Source organism: Bos grunniens, chromosome 29 (assembly GCF_055505025.1).
Source record: "Bos grunniens cultivar Pamir isolate PY7600 chromosome 29, Bosgru_T2T1.0, whole genome shotgun sequence".
Lineage (NCBI taxonomy): Eukaryota > Metazoa > Chordata > Mammalia > Artiodactyla > Bovidae > Bos > Bos grunniens.
The window spans coordinates 46171549-46191157 of NC_141193.1; the positions used below are offsets into that span (position 1 = coordinate 46171549).

Genomic DNA, 19609 nt, shown 5'->3' on the forward strand with positions numbered 1-19609 from the left:
AAAAACCTCGAATAGCCAAAGGGATCTTGAGAAAGAAGAATGGAACTGGAGGAATCAACCTACCTGACTTCAGGCTCTACTACAAAGCCACAGTTATCAAGACAGTATGGTACTGGCACAAAGACAGAAATATAGATCAATGGAACAAAATAGAAAGCCCAGAGAGAAATCCACGCACATATGGACACCTTATCTTTGACAAAGGAGGCAAGAATATACAATGGATTAAAGACAATCTCTTTAACAAGTGGTACTTGGAAAACTGGTCAACCACTTTTAAAAGAATGAAACTAGAACACTTTCTAACACCTTACACAAAAATAAACTCAAAATGGATTAAAGATCTAAATGTAAGACCAGAAACTATAAAACTCCTAGAGGAGAACATAGGCAAAACACTCTCCGACTTAAATCACAGCAGGATCCTCTATGACCCACCTCCCAGAATATTGGAAATAAAAGCAAAAATAAACAAATGGGACCTAATTAACCTTAAAAGCTTCTTCACATCAAAGGAAACTATTAGCAAGGTGAAAAGGCAGCCTTCAGAATGGGAGAAAATAATAGCAAATGAAGCAACGGACAAACAACTAATCTTAAAAATATACAAGCAACTCCTCCAGCTCAACTCCAGAAAAATAAATGACCCAATCAAAAAATGGGCCAAAGAACTAAATAGACATTTCTCCAAAGAAGACATACAGATGGCTAACAAACACATGAAAAGATGCTCAACATCACTCATTATCAGAGAAATGCAAATCAAAACCACTATGAGGTACATTTCATGCCAGTCAGAATGGCTGCGATCCAAGAGTCTACAAGCAATAAATGCTGGAGAGGGTGTGGAGAAAAGGGAACTCTCTTACACTGTTGGTGGGAATGCAAACTAGTACAGCCACTATGGAGAACAGTGTGGAGATTCCTTAAAAAACTGGAAATAGAACTACCTTATGATCCAGCAATCCCACTGCTGGGCATACACACCGAGGAAACCAGAAGGGAAAGAGACACGTGTACCCCAATGTTCATCGCAGCACTGTTTATAATAGCCAGGACATGGAAGCAACCTAGATGCCCATCAGCAGATGAATGGATAAGAAAACAGTGGTACATATACACAATGGAGTATTACTCAGCCATTAAAAAGAATACATTTGAATCAGTTCTAATGAGATGGATGAAACTGGAACCTATTATACAGAGTGAAGTAAGCCAGAAAGAAAAACACCAATATAGTATACTAACGCATATATATGGAATTTAGAAAGATGGTAACAATAACCCTGTGTACGAGACAGCAAAAGAGACATTGATGTATAGATCAGTCTTATGGACTCTGTGGGAGAGGGAGAGGGTGGGGAGATTTGGGAGAATAGCATTGAAACATGTATAATATCATGTATGAAACGAGTCGCCAGTCCAGGTTCGATGCACGGTACTGGATGCTTGGGGCTGGTGCACTGGGATGACCCAGAGGGAGGGTAGGGGAGGGAGGAGGGAGGAGGGTTCAGGATGGGGAACGCAGGTATACCTGTGGCGGATTCATTTCGATATTTGGCAAAACTAATACAATATTGTAAAGTTTAAAAATAAAATAAAATTAAAAAAAAATAAAATATTAACATCTTAAGAATTGGCTTCACTTTTTTAGACATGGGTTTACGAGAAGAGCAGATTTGTGATGACTGATCATCTCATTAGTTGAAAGAGAGTGTTTTAATATTCATGTCAAGTGTCCTTCCTGAGTGAAGCTCCATGCCCAATCATTGACTGAACAGGAAAATGTCTTATGGAGCAGGAAGAGGATGCAAACCGAGCCAAGATAAAGAAAACCTTTGGAGATATTTGATGAAACTTAGCAGATAATCTCATATTTCTTTCAGAAAAACTATGATTCCTGTCAGTCAATCATGCGGTATACAACTATGATGTGATCATTTAGTCTACTACATAGCATCAGTATTTCAATTGTGCTTATATATCGAACAGTAGAATGAGAGGGCATGAGTACCTAGGGTACTAGGACAAGGGATAGACACTTAGAGAAGAACCACCGATAGCTACTGTGTGTGCAGTTATAGATGGAAAGAAAAAAAGCACTAGTGTGCTACCAAAAGCAAAAAAACACAGAGGGAAGAAATTCGTGGAGAACCCAATGAACAGTATAAAATTTCAGAGAATGCTAGTTCAGATGAAGTTAACAAGATCCATCAAACAATAGAGGGCTATTTCTGCCAGTGCTGTAAGTGGTATTGGGGCGCTTGACTGAGCTGAGTTGAAAAATGAAATGAGAATGATTGGTATTTCTGGAAAAAAAAAAAAAAGTCAAGGAAATAATACAGGCAGATTCAGACAAATAATCAATTGATCAAGTGGGTGGTAATGAGTTACTGATTAGGATTGAAATACATTTTGTTAAGAGTTTCCCCAATAGTTCAATGGTAAAGAATCTGTCTGCAATGCAGGAGCCTCAGGAGACGTGGGTTCCATACCTGGGTTGGGAAGATCCCCTAGAGGAGGTGACAACCCACTCCACTCTTCTTGCCTGGAGAATCCCAGGGACAGAGGATCCTGGTGGGCTACAGTCCATGGGGTCGCTAAGAGTTGGACAGGATTGAAGTGACTGAGTAGGAGCATAATCTGTTAAACCCATATACAAAATTCATATTTTGGAAATTCATTTATTTTAAAAACATTTCCAGGGATTAAAAATATGAATTTAGGGCATAGCTATTTTACTATAGATTGGATTGTGGCAATTGGATTAAGTAGGTTTCAGAGGTTTCACTTCAGTCAATGGTGTTAGGGTGTGTTTTCAACTCTTCCAAAAGCTCATCATGCGCACCTTTCCACAGGTTTGATAACCCTGTCACTGGGAGGAAGTGGGCATGGTCTTTGGGGAATATATAAAGCATCCAGCAAAGAGCCCAGCTGATTCTTCTCCAGAGCCCAGAGCTGTTGTGTTTGGAGGTGGCTAGGTGGTGAAGACTTTTGAAAGTTACCACTACCAGGAGGTAAGCTCTTATTCCTTGATTTGAATTTAACTGAGTTACTTACTAAATGGAATAGGACATTTCATTAATGGAACCCAAAGCTGAGTTATGATCAAGGTACAATGAATTTCTGCTATGTTCACTTAAAAATGAAGGCTCATGGGTAATCTTGGAAACTAGAGCTAAATTATGTTCCCTACTGGTAGCATCTATATGTGAATACTAGATCAATCATTTATTCAATATGTGATTTGTAGACAAGTAACTTATTTGACTCACTGCATGTTAAATAACCTCCTTATAAAATGTAGGCAAAGATAGAAAATTGGTTAATAATATTGTTGAGAAAATTAAAATAGGTAATCCATTTCAGAGAAGCTGATCCAATGTACAGAATTAGTAAACATAATCAAAATATTAATATTTGCCTCTTTTATTATCATTTTAATACTGTTACTATAATTAGTATTATCAATATAGAAATGATTTTACTCATAGTGAACCTTGGCCAGTTTCCAGCTCACTCCTACTCAGCTCATCTATACTTTCTCCCTATTCTTCAAACTATCTCCTACTATAAGGCATATTTGAGTTAATGGCTTTATGTTCTATATTGGAAAAAAAAATTTGTGATCCTCAACTAAAGTCCATAACTTCCCTGTCAACAATTTTTATTTGTATAAATGAATCTGTGCACCATAATTTCCTTGCTACTCATTTTCAACAGGTTGTTTTATAATTATTCACTTCAGTAATTGTTTACTTTCTGTCTACTTTGGACAAAAAATAAATTCTCAGCCTAGTAAATAAGTAGCCTCTTACATTCAAGTTCTCATAGACTGGGAAGATAACAGTAATCATATAGTTAAACCAAATATTTAGCCACAATGTATGATAACCTAATTTAAATAAGCAGTTTTATATGACATGGTGATAATAAAATGAGGAACTTATCAGCAAATGGTCTTTGTGCTGTGCTATCACTCAGTTGTGTCTGACTTTTTGTGACCACATGGACTGCAGCCCGCCAGGTTCCTCTGTCCTTGGGGATCCTCCAGGCAAGAATACTGGAGTGGGTTGCCATGCCCTCCTCCAGGGAATCTTCCCAACTCAAGGATCAAACCCAGGTCTCCTTCATTGCAGACAGAAATAACCTTTGAGCTTATACTATTTCCCAAATATTTTCACATTCACTGATGATTCCTCCCTGATTATCCTCTAATATTTATTGATTATCTTTACCAGAGTTGGTTATTTATTGCCTCCATGACATTGTCAAAAGCCCAGGTCTCCCGTTTCTCCATTCCCTTCAGGTTGTATGCTTCAGTCTCCAAGCAAATGCACTATGAGGCCACAAAAAAAAGACAGCCTTGTGCATCAACTGCAAATTCTGTCCAGACTAACCCCAAACAGTTGACTCTTCCTTATGTTTTTATTAACGAGCATTAAAAAGTTGGCAAAATCCTCCTAATAATATTTTCTTCAAACCTCATTTGCCATAAAGTTTAAAAGGCCATATACCCTTTAACTTCTATCATAGGCAGAAGGATCAGGAGGATTGTTTTGGGTGGAATATGAACAAGACTCTGTGGCAGAGGATTGTGTCGGATTGGATGAGAGTGGAATCCCTGATGGAAAAGCTGTGTCTGACAGTATCCTGTCTAACTCTCATGAGGGCACTCGGTTACCCTCTTTCCATTGCATGCAATACATCACCTGTCCTGCTCTATACACTAACGTGTTGCTTTGAGTGGGAAGTAAGTCTCAGGCCCCTTGATACCGTTTATGGTCTCATGGTAACACAGTGTTCTTTTTTCTTTTCTCTCTTCAGAAACATGAGTTTCAGAAGCCTCCGGAATGAAGTCACCTGTTCCCTGTGTGTGAAGTATTTCATAGACCTGGTCACGCTGGGCTGTGGGCACAGCTTCTGCATGCCGTGTCTCTGTCTCTACTGGGAGGAAGGCCAATGGCCTCCTCGCTGCCCTGTGTGCAGGGAAACACCCCATCAACTGAGCCTGAAAGCCAATATCATTTTGAAGACTCGAGTATTCCTTGCCAGACGGACAGGACCCTACGGTGTACCTAGGCCTGCAGAAAAGATGTGTGAGCTTCACGGGAAAACAAAGAACTTGTTCTGTGAAGTCACCAAGGAGGTGCTTTGCTTAGTCTGTTGTATGTCTGTGGAGCATGGGGCTCACATGCATTGCTCTGTTGAGTGGACGGCTGAGGAATACCGGGTAAGCAGTGACTAAGATGGATGTTTGAATCTGGGGGACTTTCTGTCTGAGAGTGAATGCCAAAGAAACTGAAGATAACTATTCTTCATTCATGCCAAATATAAAGCAGACACTAACTAGCCTTGTGGGCCAGGTCTTAGGATAAATGGGCTTCCCTGGTGGCTCAGACAGTAACGCATCTGCAAGGCGGGAGACCCGGGTTCGATCCCTGGGTTGGGAAGGTCCCTTGGTGAAGAAGATGGCAACTCACTCCAGTACTCTTGTCTGGAAAATTCCATGGATGGAGGAGCCTGTTAGTCTACAGTCCGTGGGGTCCCAAAGAGTCAGACATGCCTGAGCCACTTCACTTTCACTCCTAAGATAAACTACTTAAGAAAAGAAGCCCTCAACTTAAACAGTTAAGGTTTTACATTTAAAATTTTTACAACTCCAGTTGATGGTGAGGATGTGCCAAGTCTGTGTAAGACCAAGGTGGGCAAATCCTGTTAATATCAGTGACTATTGTGCATTGCAGTCCTGGTGACAACAGCCTAATCTAATAGAGTCTAATCAGAAACACTGTCTTTTAGCTAAAAGAATCATGAGATAGGAGATGAGAACTAGCAAGACAACTAAAATCTGAGATGGAATTTACATAATGAAAATTAGTGAGGGGAAATCAAGTTTGAGGGCCAGTTTTTCTCTATGGAGAAGCACCCTTTCCAATGTTATATCTATTCTATGGTTACAAACCTCCTACACAGTAGACACTTGGTCTTAGAAGGCACAATAAGTGGATCATTTTTCTTCCTGGGTGATCATCTGATATTTCCCGCTATCTTTCATCCCCAAGGATCTGAAAAATTTCAATATCAACCTCTCTGATACTCACACTGTTGGTTCTTTTGCAGCAAAGGCTTCTGAAGATAATGAGGTCTGTGTGGGAAAAGATACAAGAAAATAAAAGAAATTTGAACAGAGAAACGAACAAAATAAGAACATGGGAGGTAAGCAAGAAATTCTAATTCATTCAGCACAAGCTGGGGAGATGTGGTGATTATTTGATAAGAGTTTAGTTAAAAATCATAATGTTTATGTTTCAATATACATGACAGGCCAATAACAAAGGCTTTCATCTCATCATGTAGAATTAGGCATGTCATTTTATTGGATTTCTTTTTAAAATCAAAATATCAAAATAAAAGTTCTAATTTCCTGGCTAACACAATAACATTCCAATGGTTATAGAAAAATTACAACCATAATTTGTCAATGAGATAAACCTATGGTTTCTCAGAAGGAAATTTTTTGAAAATTCAGGAAGACATTCTCTCTAACTATTTGGATAAGTGTTAAGTGTTAGTCACTCAGTCGTGCCCAACTCTTTGTGACCCAATGGACTGCAGCCCACCAGGCTCCTCCATCCTCAGTCCATGAGATTTTCCAGGCAAGGATACTGGAGTGAGTTGCCATTTCCTTCTCCAGGGGATCTTCCCAACCCAGGGATCAGAACCCCTGGGTTTCCTGCACTGTAAGCAGATTCTTTACTGACTGAGCTACAAGGGAAGCCTTGTATTTGGATAGTGAAGGACAAATTGAAGTTCAAATTAAAGGGAATGTCAGGCAGGTACATATGTAAGAGTTGAAGGCTAGAAATTAGAAATTATCTGAATATTGAGATTCTACATATTCCATGTTAGCTGACACATGTATCATTAGAGAGGCAGTGCTGAGAGATATGGCTGGAAATGGTGGATAGATCAGTTTCAAATGTGAGCTAAATTCATGGCTGAGAAATTGGGATCTATTATTTGTTGATTCAAAAGTATGAATTGAGCACCACAAACAGAAGTGGTGAAATAACAGTAGAGCTAGATTCTCAAGGAGTAAAGATTTAATGATGTGAAACAATAAACAAGCAACATTAGAAGCTACTTATCATCACTATAAAGGTAATTTAAGCGGGATTATGTGAATGACAAGGAGATGTAGTACAACTGACTCAATTGTTCAGAGGTATTACAATTAAGGTTATAGTTTACAATGAAGAGCCTGCTGTGTCATGATAACTGTTATAAGCCAATGTAGAAATAGAGAAAAGGGGCAGATTTCCTTGTACTCAAGGATCAGATGTACTGAGGGTCAAATGGAGTAGTGGGAAAGTCAATGAACAATTCTAATACAACATTTGTAGAGTGATCCATTGTGATTAAGTGCTTTTGAGAAAATTTTAGCAATAAAGGTAAATAAGTAGTTGGACAAAATGAATTTTACATATGATCAGAAAAGGCTTATATAGAGGAACATATATGGACGTAAGCTTGGATGAGAGTAGAATTGGAGGCAGGTGCCTCTTTGTGGAACAAGTTTTCAGGAAGAGATAAATAAATCACATGTCTTACACTAGACTCATTCCTTTCCCACACCACACTCGCCACTGCTTCTCTGTTGTGTCACCTTGATATGAAGGAAAGTGAGAGAGCACAGAGACACTGGAAGCTAGATCTGAAAGTTGAGAAATTCTTAAAGCTAAGGTCAGGAATAGATGGAGCCCAGGTAGTGGGAAATGATAGAACTCAAGAGATATTCTTGATGTTAGAGAAATGTCAGAAAATAGGACATATTGATGTGCAATGTAAAGAGGATAAAATATAAAACTTGAGACCTAGTTTCTGCTCTGAAGGTAGAGCATCACAGAGCATATAAACAAAGAAGGAACTGCTACTTTGGTTTAAGAAAATATTAGTTTGGGAAATGTTGCACTTTGAGGTTCTGGCAAATACTCTAACAAAGAGGTAGCAGGCACCTGGGTGAATGAGGATGGAACTTAGTGAATGATTTTTGTCTGGAGAGAAACAGTTCACAATTTTCTGTATAGTCTAGGCAAGAGATGGCTACCACAGTAGTGTTCTAAAGATGAAAAGAAAAACATTTTTACATAGGAAAATAACTACAGGAATCTTTGTATTAATGGGTCCATCAGGGAAAGAGGAGCTTTTTTTTTCATATTTTTTTTAAATTTAAATTTATTTATTTTAATTAGAGGCTAATTATTTTACTATATTGTATTGGTTTTCCCATACATCAACATGAATCCACAACAGGTATACACGTGTTCCCCATCCCAAACCCCCCTCCCTCCTCCCTCCCCATACGATCCCTCTGGGTCGTCTCAGTGCACCAGCCCCAAGCATCCAGTATCATGCATCGAACCTGGACTGATGATTTGTTTCATATATGATATTATACAAGTTTCAATGCCATTCTCCCAAATCATCCCACCCTCTCCCTCTCCCACAGAGTCCAAAAGACTGTTCTATACATCTGTGTCTCTTTTGCTGTCTCGCATACAGGGTTATCATTACCATCTTTCTAAATTCCATATATATGGGTTAGTATACTGTATTGGTGTTTGTCTTTCTGGCTTACTTCACTCTATATAATCAGCTCCAGTTTCATCCACCTCATTAGAACTGATTCAAATGGATTCTTTTTAATGGCTGTGTAATACTCCATTGTGTATATGTACCACTGCTTTCTTATCCATTCATCTGCTGATGGACATCTAGGTTGCTTCCATGTCCTGGCTATTATAAACAGTGCTGTGATGAACATTGGGGTACACGTGTCTCTTTCAATTCTGGTTTCCTCAGTGTGTATGCCCAGCAGTGGGATTGCTAGATCATAAGGCAGTTCTATTTCCAGTTTTTTAAGGAATCTCCACACTGTTCTCCATAGTGGCTGTATTAGTTTGCATTCCCACCAACAGTGGAAGAGGGTTCCCTTTTCTCCACACCCTCTCCACCATTTATTGCTTGTAGACTTTTGGATCACAGACATTCTGACTGGCTTGAAATGATATCTCATTGTGGTTTTGATTTGCATTTCTCTGATAATGAGTGATGTTGAGCATCTTTTCATGTGTTTGTTAGCCATCTGTATGTCTCTTTCAAGAAATGTCTGTTTATTTCTTCAGCCCATTTTTTGGTTGGGTCGTTTATTTTTCTGGAATTGAGCTGCAGGAGTTGCTTGTATATTTTTGAAATTGGTTGTTTCTCAGTTGCTTCATTTGTTATTATTTTCTCCCATTCTGAAGGCTGTCTTTTCACCTTGCTTATAGTTTCCTTTGTGGTGAAGGTTTTAATTTTAATTAGGTCCCATTTGTTTATTTTTGCTTTTATTTCCAATATTCTGGGAGGTGGGTCATAGAGGATCCTGCTGTGATGTATGTCAGAGAGTGTTTTGCCTATGTTCTCCTCTAGGAGTTTTATAGTTTCTGGTCTTACCTTGAGATCTTTAATCCATTTTGAGTTTATTTTTGTGTATGGTGTTAGAAAGTGTTCTAGTTTCGTTCTTTTACAAGTGGTTGATCACTTTTCCCAGCACCACTTGTTAAAGAGATTGTCTTTTCTCCATTATATATTCTTGCCTCCTTTGTCAAAGATAAGGTGTCCATATGTGGGTGGATTTATCTCTGGGCTTTCTATTTTGTTCCATTGATCTATATTTCTGTCTTTGTGCCAGTACTGTACTGTCCTGATGACTGTGGCTTTGTAGTAGAGCCTGAAGTCAGGCAGGTTGATTCCTCCAGTTCCATTCTTCTTTCTTAAGATTGCTTTGGCTATTCGAGGTTTTTTGAATTTCCATACAAATTATGAAATTATTTGTTCTAGCTCTGTGAAGAATACTGTTAGCTTGATAGGGATTGCATTGAATCTATAGATTGCTTTGGGTAGTATACTCATTTTCACTATATCGATTCTTCTGATCCATGAACATGGTATATTTCTCCATCTATTAATGTCCACACTGATTTCTTTCACCAGTGTTTTATAGTTTTCTATATATAGGTCTTTAGTTTCTTTAGGTAGATATATTCCTAAGTATTTATTCTTTTCGTTGCAATGGTGAATGGAATTGTTTCCTTAATTTCTCTTTCTATTTTCTCATTATTAGTGTATTGGAATGCAAGGGATTTCTGTGTGGAGCTATTAAAGTAAACTAATTAAGGGAATAAGGGAGAAAGTTGTTTGTTTGAACCCTAAAGTGTGTACATTCTATAAAGGAAGGATTGGTGTAATAGGAAGACATTTTAGTATGTATAGTATGCATAGTAAGAGCTATGTGGATTCAGCAAAGGAGGTTCTTGATGATAAGATGAATCTGGTTTTAAAATGCTGGAAATTGAAGAGTTTATTGCTGTGTTGACAGATTCCATATTCACTTGTTACTCAATCTTTCATCAAAGCAATGGACTCTCTTCAATTTCCAGAATTATAATGAAACCACATTCATCTTATCAAGAACCTCCTTTGCTGAATCCACATAGTTCTTACTATGTGTGTTACTAAGAAATGAATCAAGTGAATGTGAGATTCACAGGCAGAGCAGTGGTAAAGAATCTGCCTGCTGATGCAGGAGATGCAAGAGACACGGGATTGATACCTGGGTCAGGAAGATCTCCTGGAAAAGGAAATGGCAACTCACTCCTGTATTCCTGCTAGAAAATCACCAAGACAGAAGGTCCTGGTGGGCTATGGTCCATGGGGTGGCAAACCTGGCAGAGTACACACATACATGCTATGCACGTACACTTGTGATTAAAAAATATGCTAATTGGAAGTAAAGATGACACAAGAACCAAATGAAGATTTTAGTCAATAATTGACGTTTTCTTTTCCTTAAAACATTGTGAGTCAAGTATTTTAAAATGTTAACAGGAAAGAAGGAAAAGAGAGAGTGATAAAAAGGAAGAAGATGGGAATCAAGACCAGAAGGTGGTTGTTTGCTGACCAGTACCGCCTCTAAGGATAGAGGAGAAGTCACTCAAGAAGTGGACTATAGAGCAGCAGGCAGGGGGAGTTAGTCTGTACTCATGCACACAAAGTTCTGGTTTGCATGCAGTCTGTGGACCTGAAAATAAATATTTCAGAAAGGTCTTATCTAATTCTGTGAATTAATGTTTGCTATTATTTCCTAGTAGAAAGAGTCAATCTGTAGATAAAATATCTGAGGATGAAAGTGAAACCTGCTCAGTCATGTCTGACTCTTTGCAACCTTGTAGACTGTACAGTCCATGGAATTCTCTAGGCCAGAATACTGGAGTGGGTAGCCTTTCCCGTCTCCAGGGGATCTTCTCAAAACAGGGATCAAATATGTTTGATCTGCCAGATCTCCCACGTTGCAGGTAGGTTCTTTACCAGCTGAGCCATCAAAGGAAGCCCAAAATCCTGGAGTGAGTATCTTATCCCTTCTCCAGCAGATTTTCTTGACTTAGGAATTGAACTGTCTCCTGCATTGCAGGCAGATTCTTTACCAGATGAGCTACTAGGGAAAACCTGAGGTAGACTCAATAGATTTAGTCATTAGAGTACTCTGTAAGTTAGATAACATGATTCAGTTGTTCAGTCACTCAGTGAAGTCAGACTCTTTGTAACCCCATGGACTGCAACACACCAGGCTTCCCTATCTTTCACCATCTCCCCTAGCTTGCTCATACTCATGTCCATTGAGTCCGTGATGCCATCCAGCCATCTCATCCTCTGTCATCCCCTTCTCCACTTGCCTTCAATCCTTCCCAGCATCAGGATCATTTCTAATGAGTCAGCTCTTCCCATCAGGTGGCCAAAGTACTGGAGCTTCAGCTTCAGCATCAGTCCTTCCAATGATTATTGAGGACTGATTTCCTTTAGGATGGACTGGTTAGATCTCCTTGCAGTCCAAGGGACTCTCAATAGACTTCTCCAGCACCACAGTTCATAGCATCAGTTCTTTGGCGCTCAGCTTTCTTTATGGTCTAACTCTCATATCCATACATGACTACTGGAAAAATCATTGCTTTGACTATGTGGACATTTGTTGGCAAAATAATGTCTCTATTTTTTATATTCTGTCTAGGTTTTTATAGCTTTTCTTCCAAGGAGCAAACATTTTTTAATGTCACCATCTGCAATGATTTTGGAGTGCAAGAAAGTAAAGTCTGTCACTGTTTCCATTGTTTCCCCATGTATTTCCCATGAAGTGATGGACCCAGATGTCCAAATCTTAGTTTTTTGGATGTTGGGTTTGAAGCTAGCTTTTTCACTCTACTCTTTCAACTTCATCAAGAGGTTTATAGTTCCTCCTTGCTTTCTTCCATAAGAGTGGTGTCATCTGGATATCTGAGGTTACTGATATTTCTCCCTGCAATCTCGATTCCAGTTTGTGCCTCATCCAGCTTGGCATTTGGCATGATGTACTCTGCATACAAATTAAAAGAGCAGGGTGATAGTATACAGCCTTGATGTACTCCTTTCCCAGTTTGGAACCAGTCCGTTGTTCCGTGTCCAGTTCTGTTGCTTCTTGACCTGCATACAGGTTTCTCAGGAGGCAGGTAAAGTGGTCTGATATTCCCATCTCTTCAAGAATGTTCCACAGTTTGATGTGATCCCCACAGTCAAAGGCTTTAGCATAGTCAATGAAGCAAAAGAAGATAATGGAATTTTCTTGCTTTTTCTATGATCCAGCAGATGTTGGCAATTTGATCTCTGGTTCCTCTGCCTTTTCTAAATTCATTTTGAATACCTGAAAGTTCTCGGTTCACATACTGTTGAAGCCTAACTTGCAGAGTTTCGAGCATTACTTTGCTAGCAGTGAGATGAGTGCTACTGTATGGTAATTTGAACATTCTCTGGCATTGCCTTTCTTTGGGATTAGAATGAAAACTAACCATTTCCAGTCCTGTGTCCACTGCTGAGTTTTCCAAATTTGCTGGCATAATAAATGCAGCACTTGATAGCATTATTATTAAATCACAGATATCTGTTTTTAAGAAGTGACTCTTTGAGGCAGTGTTTGGAGTCAAAACATTGATTTCAGTTTCAGTGAAATAAAAAGCACTGAGAACAACAACACAAAAGTGTTCTGATGTTTTTGTGTTTAATGAATGTACCAAATTTCTAAATGTGGAAGGAAAAAAGTAGATAACCGTTATGGATGAAATCAGTGGGAATACAAGAGCTGATTAATTCATTGTCACTCTAGAGTTATGTGACCATGTGGAAGAAGATGAACCAAACTCAGTATTGGAAGATGTTTTACTTAGTCTACTATGGAGAGAAACATCGTTTAGAGAAAATAGAAGAGGAAAGCAAGGAGATTTTTCAACAACTCAAAGAAAGTCAATACAATATGGACCTAAAGCAGAAACTTTTAAGGCAGATATATGAGGAGCTCAAGGAATTGTGCTGTCAGTCAGACATGGAGCTGATCCAGGTAAGGATGGAGGCTTGGAGAGTCATGGTGTTTCCTGGATAATACCCACCTCTCCTTTGTCTTTCATCATGTGTTTGAAATCATGCTTTCTATTGCTGTAATGAGAGTTTTATCTGTCTGGGTAATGCTAATGACCAAGGACCATTCTTGCCGTACACAAGAATTTCAAAGCTTCATGGAAATGTAGGTAAAAGAAATCCTAGAGAATCCTTATTAAATTCTCCTAGTATTCAATTGCTGAAAAACTGCCACAGAGAAGATGCTTGAAGATGTACCAGTTGGCATGTGGACCTGGCAATAATGAGAAATTTGGGAATCCCTGCAACTCATTTCCCTTTCTGTTTCTGTGAGCATGATACTGTGCTGAAATGTGGATTCACTCACCCTTGGAAACAAGAAACTGTGTCTCTGATCTGAATGCTGTGAAATACACTAAGACTTTCTTTCTGTTTCTCTCTACAGTGTTACGAAAACATGTGGAAAAGGTAAGGTTGCCCACATTTTCAAGTTTTGATAATTTTAACTGTGATTAGTCATTTGGGACTGAAATGGGAGCATGAGTTATCAGGACACTATAACCTCTTTCAGGATGTATTTAGATTTCCCTTTCTCCAAAGATAGAGTTTTGCGTGTTGTTTACCCAAGGTGAAGCTGGGCAGGAGAATTACTTGCAGGATTTTGTGCAAAGATCACATGAGGACAACTATCATTGATGATTTTAAGTTTTAGAAAAAGAAAAAGGCAGGGGAAATGTACCCAAAGTCATGACAGGATTATGTGCAGGAAATAAGGGTTGATAGAAACCTAAGATGGAATCAGAGAGAGAATGGGCCAACAGAGGATCATCTAGGTGCAGGGTTTCCATGTACAGCAAGTGGGGAGGCAAAAACGAAAGATTATGATGCCCTCAGGAAAACTGGGTCCCAGGAATTGGGATTGCTACCCAAGCTAAGCTGCTCAACCACTAGCTGTGGTTGTACAGACACTGAGCATTTCTTTGGTGACTCGAGTGGATTAAAAGTCAGAGTGCCCCTCTTGAATGTCCTTCATTTCAAGTCATTTTCCATAACCCTGAGATTGGCTGCAGGAAACCAGATACTGTCATGACTTATTTGAACTTAATGCTATGATTGCTGTGTTAGCCCTGGGATAGATGAGATAGAATATTATTTGATCTTGATAACATAAATCCTCTAGTTTGGGGGATTACTTTCATGGGACTGGAACCTAAGTTTGAGGATTGAAGTGAAGTCTCTTTAGAGTCATGCAGCCATAATTACTGTGATGAAAACTTGAGCTCCAGAAGAGTAATGAAGTGTCCTTTCTTGCAGGGGTGAGTCAGTGCAGCTGCACATGCCCCGGCCTGTAGTCCCACAGCTCAGTGCGTGGCCAATCCCTGGACTCATAGACTGGCTCAACCAATTCCAAGGTAACAGGCAGCCCTCTGGTGGGGGTGGGATACACTGGCCTCTGTTACTGTCCTATGGGTTACCTTTCCCCACTGTCCAATCTGTGGACTATGCTGGAAATTTTAATATCCACACTTACCCTTATAGGAGAATAATGTATATGGAGTAAAACTAAATGGTATCTGGAAAAAAAAAAAAAACATTTATAATGAGTGGTAGTAAGCTATCTAGAGGGTAAACAGTAGGAAAACATAATGGATTGTCTGTAGCATGCTGAGGTACATTATTGACTGTTTAAAAGTAACATGTAACTTTGCATGTACGTTCAGTACAGACCACGTTTTATGGAATGAATGTTATCATTGGTTTTGAGATGCTTAGAGAATTTTAACTTGGCTTATAAAACTATTTGTAATAAATACAAAATATAAATCCTCTTTATCATCAAATTTATTACAAAAAAAAGGAAATTTTATAGACACTTTATACAAAACATTGGCAAAGTAAGCTGACAACTTTTTTCATTAGATTTATCCCTTTTCACTTCAAGGTATGCTGGCAGAAAATTCTCACAAAGAAACTACTTCAAAAAATAGGACATTCTGCTTTCATTTTAACTTTGCATGCTTTAGTGAAAAATCTTGTCAGGAAAAGTGAAAACAGCTTGGGAGTTCTTACTATTATTGGTATTACTGTGCATTTTCTGAGGAGAAGGGCAAGTTATATTGGTTTCTGATAGTGAACTTTTAAATTAATTGCCAATTTTAAATGTAGGAATTGTAGAAGTGATGGCCAAGAGGTAGCAGTAGGTCTCATAGACACAAATCATTTCTCCCATTTGGTCTGGCTCAAATCTTCTTACGGAGACAGACCTGTCGGTATTGGATAAATTTTTTTTTTTCCTTCTTCCTGCAGTGTACATTGCACTAGATAATGAAAGAGTCACTCCTCGTGTCCCTGTGTTTGAAGATCTGAGATGTCTCCTGGCTGTACCTGATGGTCCTGGTGTCAACAACTCTCCACCAAGATCTAAATATTTTCTTGCCTGGGGAGCTGAGTCGTTCACTTCTGGTCAATGCTACTGGGAGGTGGATGTGGCGGGCTGTTGCAACTGGGCCATTGGATTTTGTAATGATTCTTGGATGAGAGACAGTGACATGGTCCTTGACTCAGAGGGAATTTTTCTACTTCTCTGTATCAGAGAGAACAGTCAGTGCAGTTTCTTCACCACCTCCCCACTGTCACCTCAATATGTCAAAAGGCCTCTGGGCCGGGTGGGGCTGTTCCTGGATTTTGACGGTGGTGTCGTGAGCTTCGTGAATGTGGCCAATAGTTCTCTCATTTGCAATTTCCTCTCCTGCTCCTTTTCCTCTCCTCTCAGACCTTTTCTATGCTCTGGACACTCTTGATCAAGGACAATGTAGAAATCTGAAAACAGGTATCAGAAATGTAAATAATTGGCATTACTAATTTAATGTCTGCTTGATTTTCTGTAACTTTGCTTTCCTTTATGAAGCATATTGACTGATTTGTTAAAGGGTTTACATGGTAAATGCATGGGCTTCCTGGATGGCTCAGCCATAAAGAATCCTCCTGCCAAGCAGCAGACTTGGGTTTACTCCCCGGTCAGGAAGATCCCCTGGAGTAGGAGATGGCAACCCACTCCAGTATTCCTGCCTGGAAAAAATCCCATGGACAGAGGAGTCTGACAGCTACAGCCCATGGGGTCACAAAGATTTGGACATGACTGAATGACTAAGCTCATGTCAACTGCATAAAGTTGTATAAAATGTTAAATAAAACTATCTCTTTGAAAACTGTGCCATTTTTATTCTATGTCTTGTCTGTTAATTTCTAAGGTAGTTGGATGCCAAAGAACTCCTGGCTCTGTTTACCCAGTTCAGTGGGTTAAGGCAAGATTTGTAATTCTCTTGTCTCTTCTGTGCATACACCTTACCAAGCCTCAGGTTTAAAACCTCTTTTTCATGATGTAATTTGTAAAGTTATTGGACTAAATGAGGACATCCTGTTGGGTAGATGCAGCACATCATGTACTTTTTTTTTTTCCTGTGAAACTCACAATCTAATACTGGCTGACCCATCTAGCTTAGGAGGTTTATGTCTGCTATATGTACAGTTAATTCCCAAGTAACAAAAACCAACCTGCTTAAAATATAACTGTCTCAATAAATAGCCATACAAAGTCATAACTAAAAATATGCTCCACAACTGTTAAAAAGTTTATAAAGTATAACCAACATCAGAAAGAAAAACAGTAATATTATTTAACAAAAATGTTGAATGGGCTACCAGTAAAATTTATAAGCTCAAGAAATTCTCTGTCATAGGCACACTAAATATAAATGCATACATATCTTAACAGAATGATATAGAGAAAATAAGATCTCATATCTTGGAAAGTTCAGAAATTTTAATTGAGGAGAGACCTCAAGTGACAGAAATCTTGAAATTTCATTTACCTGAATAAACAGCAAAACTTTTCGCTGAGTGTAATAAAGAATACTTCAGTTCAGTTCAGTTGCTCAGTCATGTCCGATTCTTTGAGACCTCATGAACCACAGCACACCAGGCCTCCCTGTCCATCACCAACTCCCGGAGTCTACCCAAACCCATGTCCATCGAGTTGATGATGCCATACAACTATCTCATCCTCTTATCCCCTTCTCCTCCTGCCCTCAATCTTTCCCAGCATCAGGGTCTTTTCCAATGAGTTGGCTCTTCACATCAGGTGGCCAAAGTATTGGAGTTTCAGCCTCAACATCAGTCCTTCCAATGAACACCCAGGACTGATCTCCTTTAGGATGGACTGGTTGGATTTCCTTGCAGTCCAAGGGACTCTCAAGAGTCTTCTCCAACACCAACATTCAAAAGCATCAATTCTTTGCGCTCAGCTTTCTTTATAGTCCAACTCTCACATCCATACATGACCACTGGAAAAACTATAGCCTTGACTAGACGGACCTTTGTTGGCAAAGTAATGTCTCTGCTTTTCAGTATGCTATCTAGGTTGGTTATAACCTTCCTTCCAAGGAGTAAGAGTTATATTTTCCTGGCTGCAATCGCCATCTGCAGTTATTTTGGAGCCCAGAAAAATAAAGTCAACCACCCTTTCCACTGTTTCCCCATCTATCTGCCATGAAGTGATGGGACCAGATAACATGATTTTAATGTTCTGAATGTTGAGCTTTAAGCCAACAAGAAAAATAAAATTGTATTTAAAATGCTTTTAGTTAATCCAACTTTAAGTTTCAAAGTACATTACTACCATGTGATCTAATAGGAGTCATAAATACCACATGATCCAGCAAATCCATTTCTGAGTATTTATTGAAGGAAACTAAAAGACTAACCTGGAAAGATACATGCACCCCAATGTTCATTCTAGTGAATATGATTCCTTGTCCCTTTATTGGAAGTTAGTCTGGGCTTTTTCCTCTCTTCCTGTGATGCAGGCATACGTATTGAAGGAGTCAAGGGGTAAACTGCTGCCTATGTTTCTAAGATTCAAATCACAGATTTCTTCTGGTGTCCAGGCTCATTTCCTCCAGGTAGCATCAACTGAAAGGCAGGTCTGGCTGCCCACTGCTTGGAAGTCTACTCCAAAGGTAAGGTTGGTCTAAATGAAAGTTGGCTTTACTTTGGAGACCAGCAATTGTCAGAGAGGGTCCACATGTCCAAATTTCCACTCTCCACTGATGATTTGAGGGTAAGGATTTTTAAATGGGGAGTTTAGGGTGTGTAGGAGAAAGGAAAGGGCTCCATGCAGAAACAGTGCAGTCAGCTCCGACAGTCATCTTGAATTGGGTCATGAGGTTGTCTGACTAGCATCATTTGATTCTGTTAAGTACAGTTAATTTCAAATGTACAGTCATTCATATTTTTCCAGTTTCTCTGAGGCCAGTTCTTGGAATTGTGCTGCTTATGACATGGAAAGTCTGGTTCTCATGCAGTTAACTTCTTCCATCAGGTGGGGCTTTTAGTTTCTATAAAAAGGTCAAAGCATATGGCTCAGAATATTGTGCATAGTCTTTGGAGAGGAATTAAAGGTTCTTGACTTTGCTTAATGACTAAACTATTATTATTTTATCTTGTTTCACTGCTTTTTCTTTGTGTCTAGGTTTTCTCACTTCTTCAGTTCAGTTCAGTTCAGTTGCTCAGTTGTGTCTGACTCTTTGCGACCCCATGAATTGCAGCACGCCATGCCTCCCTGTCCATCACCATCTCCCGGAGTTCACTCAAACTCACCTCCAGCGAGTCAGTGATGCCATCCAGCCATCTCAGCCTCTGTCGTCCCCTTTTCCTCCTGCCCCCAATCCCTCCCAGCATCAGAGTCTTTTCCAATGAGTCAACTCTTCGCATGAGTTGGCCAAAGTACTGGAGTTTCAGCATTAGCATCATTTCTTCCAAAGAATACCCAGGGCTGATATCCTTTAGAATGGACTGGTTGGATCTCCTTGAAGTCCAAGGGACTCTCAAGAGTCTTCTCCAACATCACACTTCAAAAGCATCAATTCTTCGGCACTCAGCTTCCTTCACCACCCAACTCTCACATCCATACATGACTACTGGGAAAACCATGGCCTTAACTAGATGGACTTTTGTTGGCAAAATAATGTCTCTGCTTTTTAATATGCTATTTAGGTTGGTCATAGCTTTCCTTCCAAGGAGTGTCTTTTCATTTCATGGCTGCAGTCACCATCTGCAGTGATTTTGG

General features: G+C 39.4%; 1 protein-coding gene across 7 annotated transcripts; it reads left to right on the forward strand.

Annotated features, from left to right (window-relative positions):
* Window positions 1-2859: 2859 nt before the first annotated feature.
* LOC147342599 (tripartite motif-containing protein 77-like) lies at window positions 2860-17500 on the forward strand. 7 transcript variants are annotated; one of them, XM_086383185.1, is made up of 7 exons: window positions 2864-3017; window positions 4828-5233; window positions 6124-6219; window positions 13235-13465; window positions 13928-13950; window positions 14797-14894; window positions 15790-17500. In XM_086383185.1, exons 2-7 carry the CDS (start codon window positions 4832-4834, stop codon window positions 16281-16283), a joined length of 1344 nt encoding a protein of 447 aa, XP_086239311.1. In that variant the 5' UTR covers window positions 2864-3017; window positions 4828-4831; the 3' UTR covers window positions 16284-17500. The 7 variants fall into 7 exon arrangements, 5 of the variants coding, with proteins under 5 accessions (XP_086239313.1, XP_086239314.1, XP_086239311.1 ...); XM_086383187.1 differs by lacking the exon at window positions 4828-5233 and having other exon boundaries at window positions 2860-3017; XM_086383186.1 differs by lacking the exon at window positions 13235-13465 and having other exon boundaries at window positions 15790-17142.
* The last annotated feature ends 2109 nt before the right edge of the window (window positions 17501-19609 follow it).

Excerpts from the sequence above, each read along its gene's own strand:
- LOC147342599 (XM_086383185.1), top strand. The coding sequence starts at position 4,832 with ATGAGTTTCAGAAGCCTCCGGAATGAAGTCACCTGTTCCCTGTGTGTG. Across the intron at positions 5,234-6,123 it reads GGACGGCTGAGGAATACCGG|CAAAGGCTTCTGAAGATAAT; the intron begins GTAAGCAGTGAC and ends GTTCTTTTGCAG. Across the intron at positions 6,220-13,234 it reads ACAAAATAAGAACATGGGAG|AGTTATGTGACCATGTGGAA; the intron begins GTAAGCAAGAAA and ends TTGTCACTCTAG.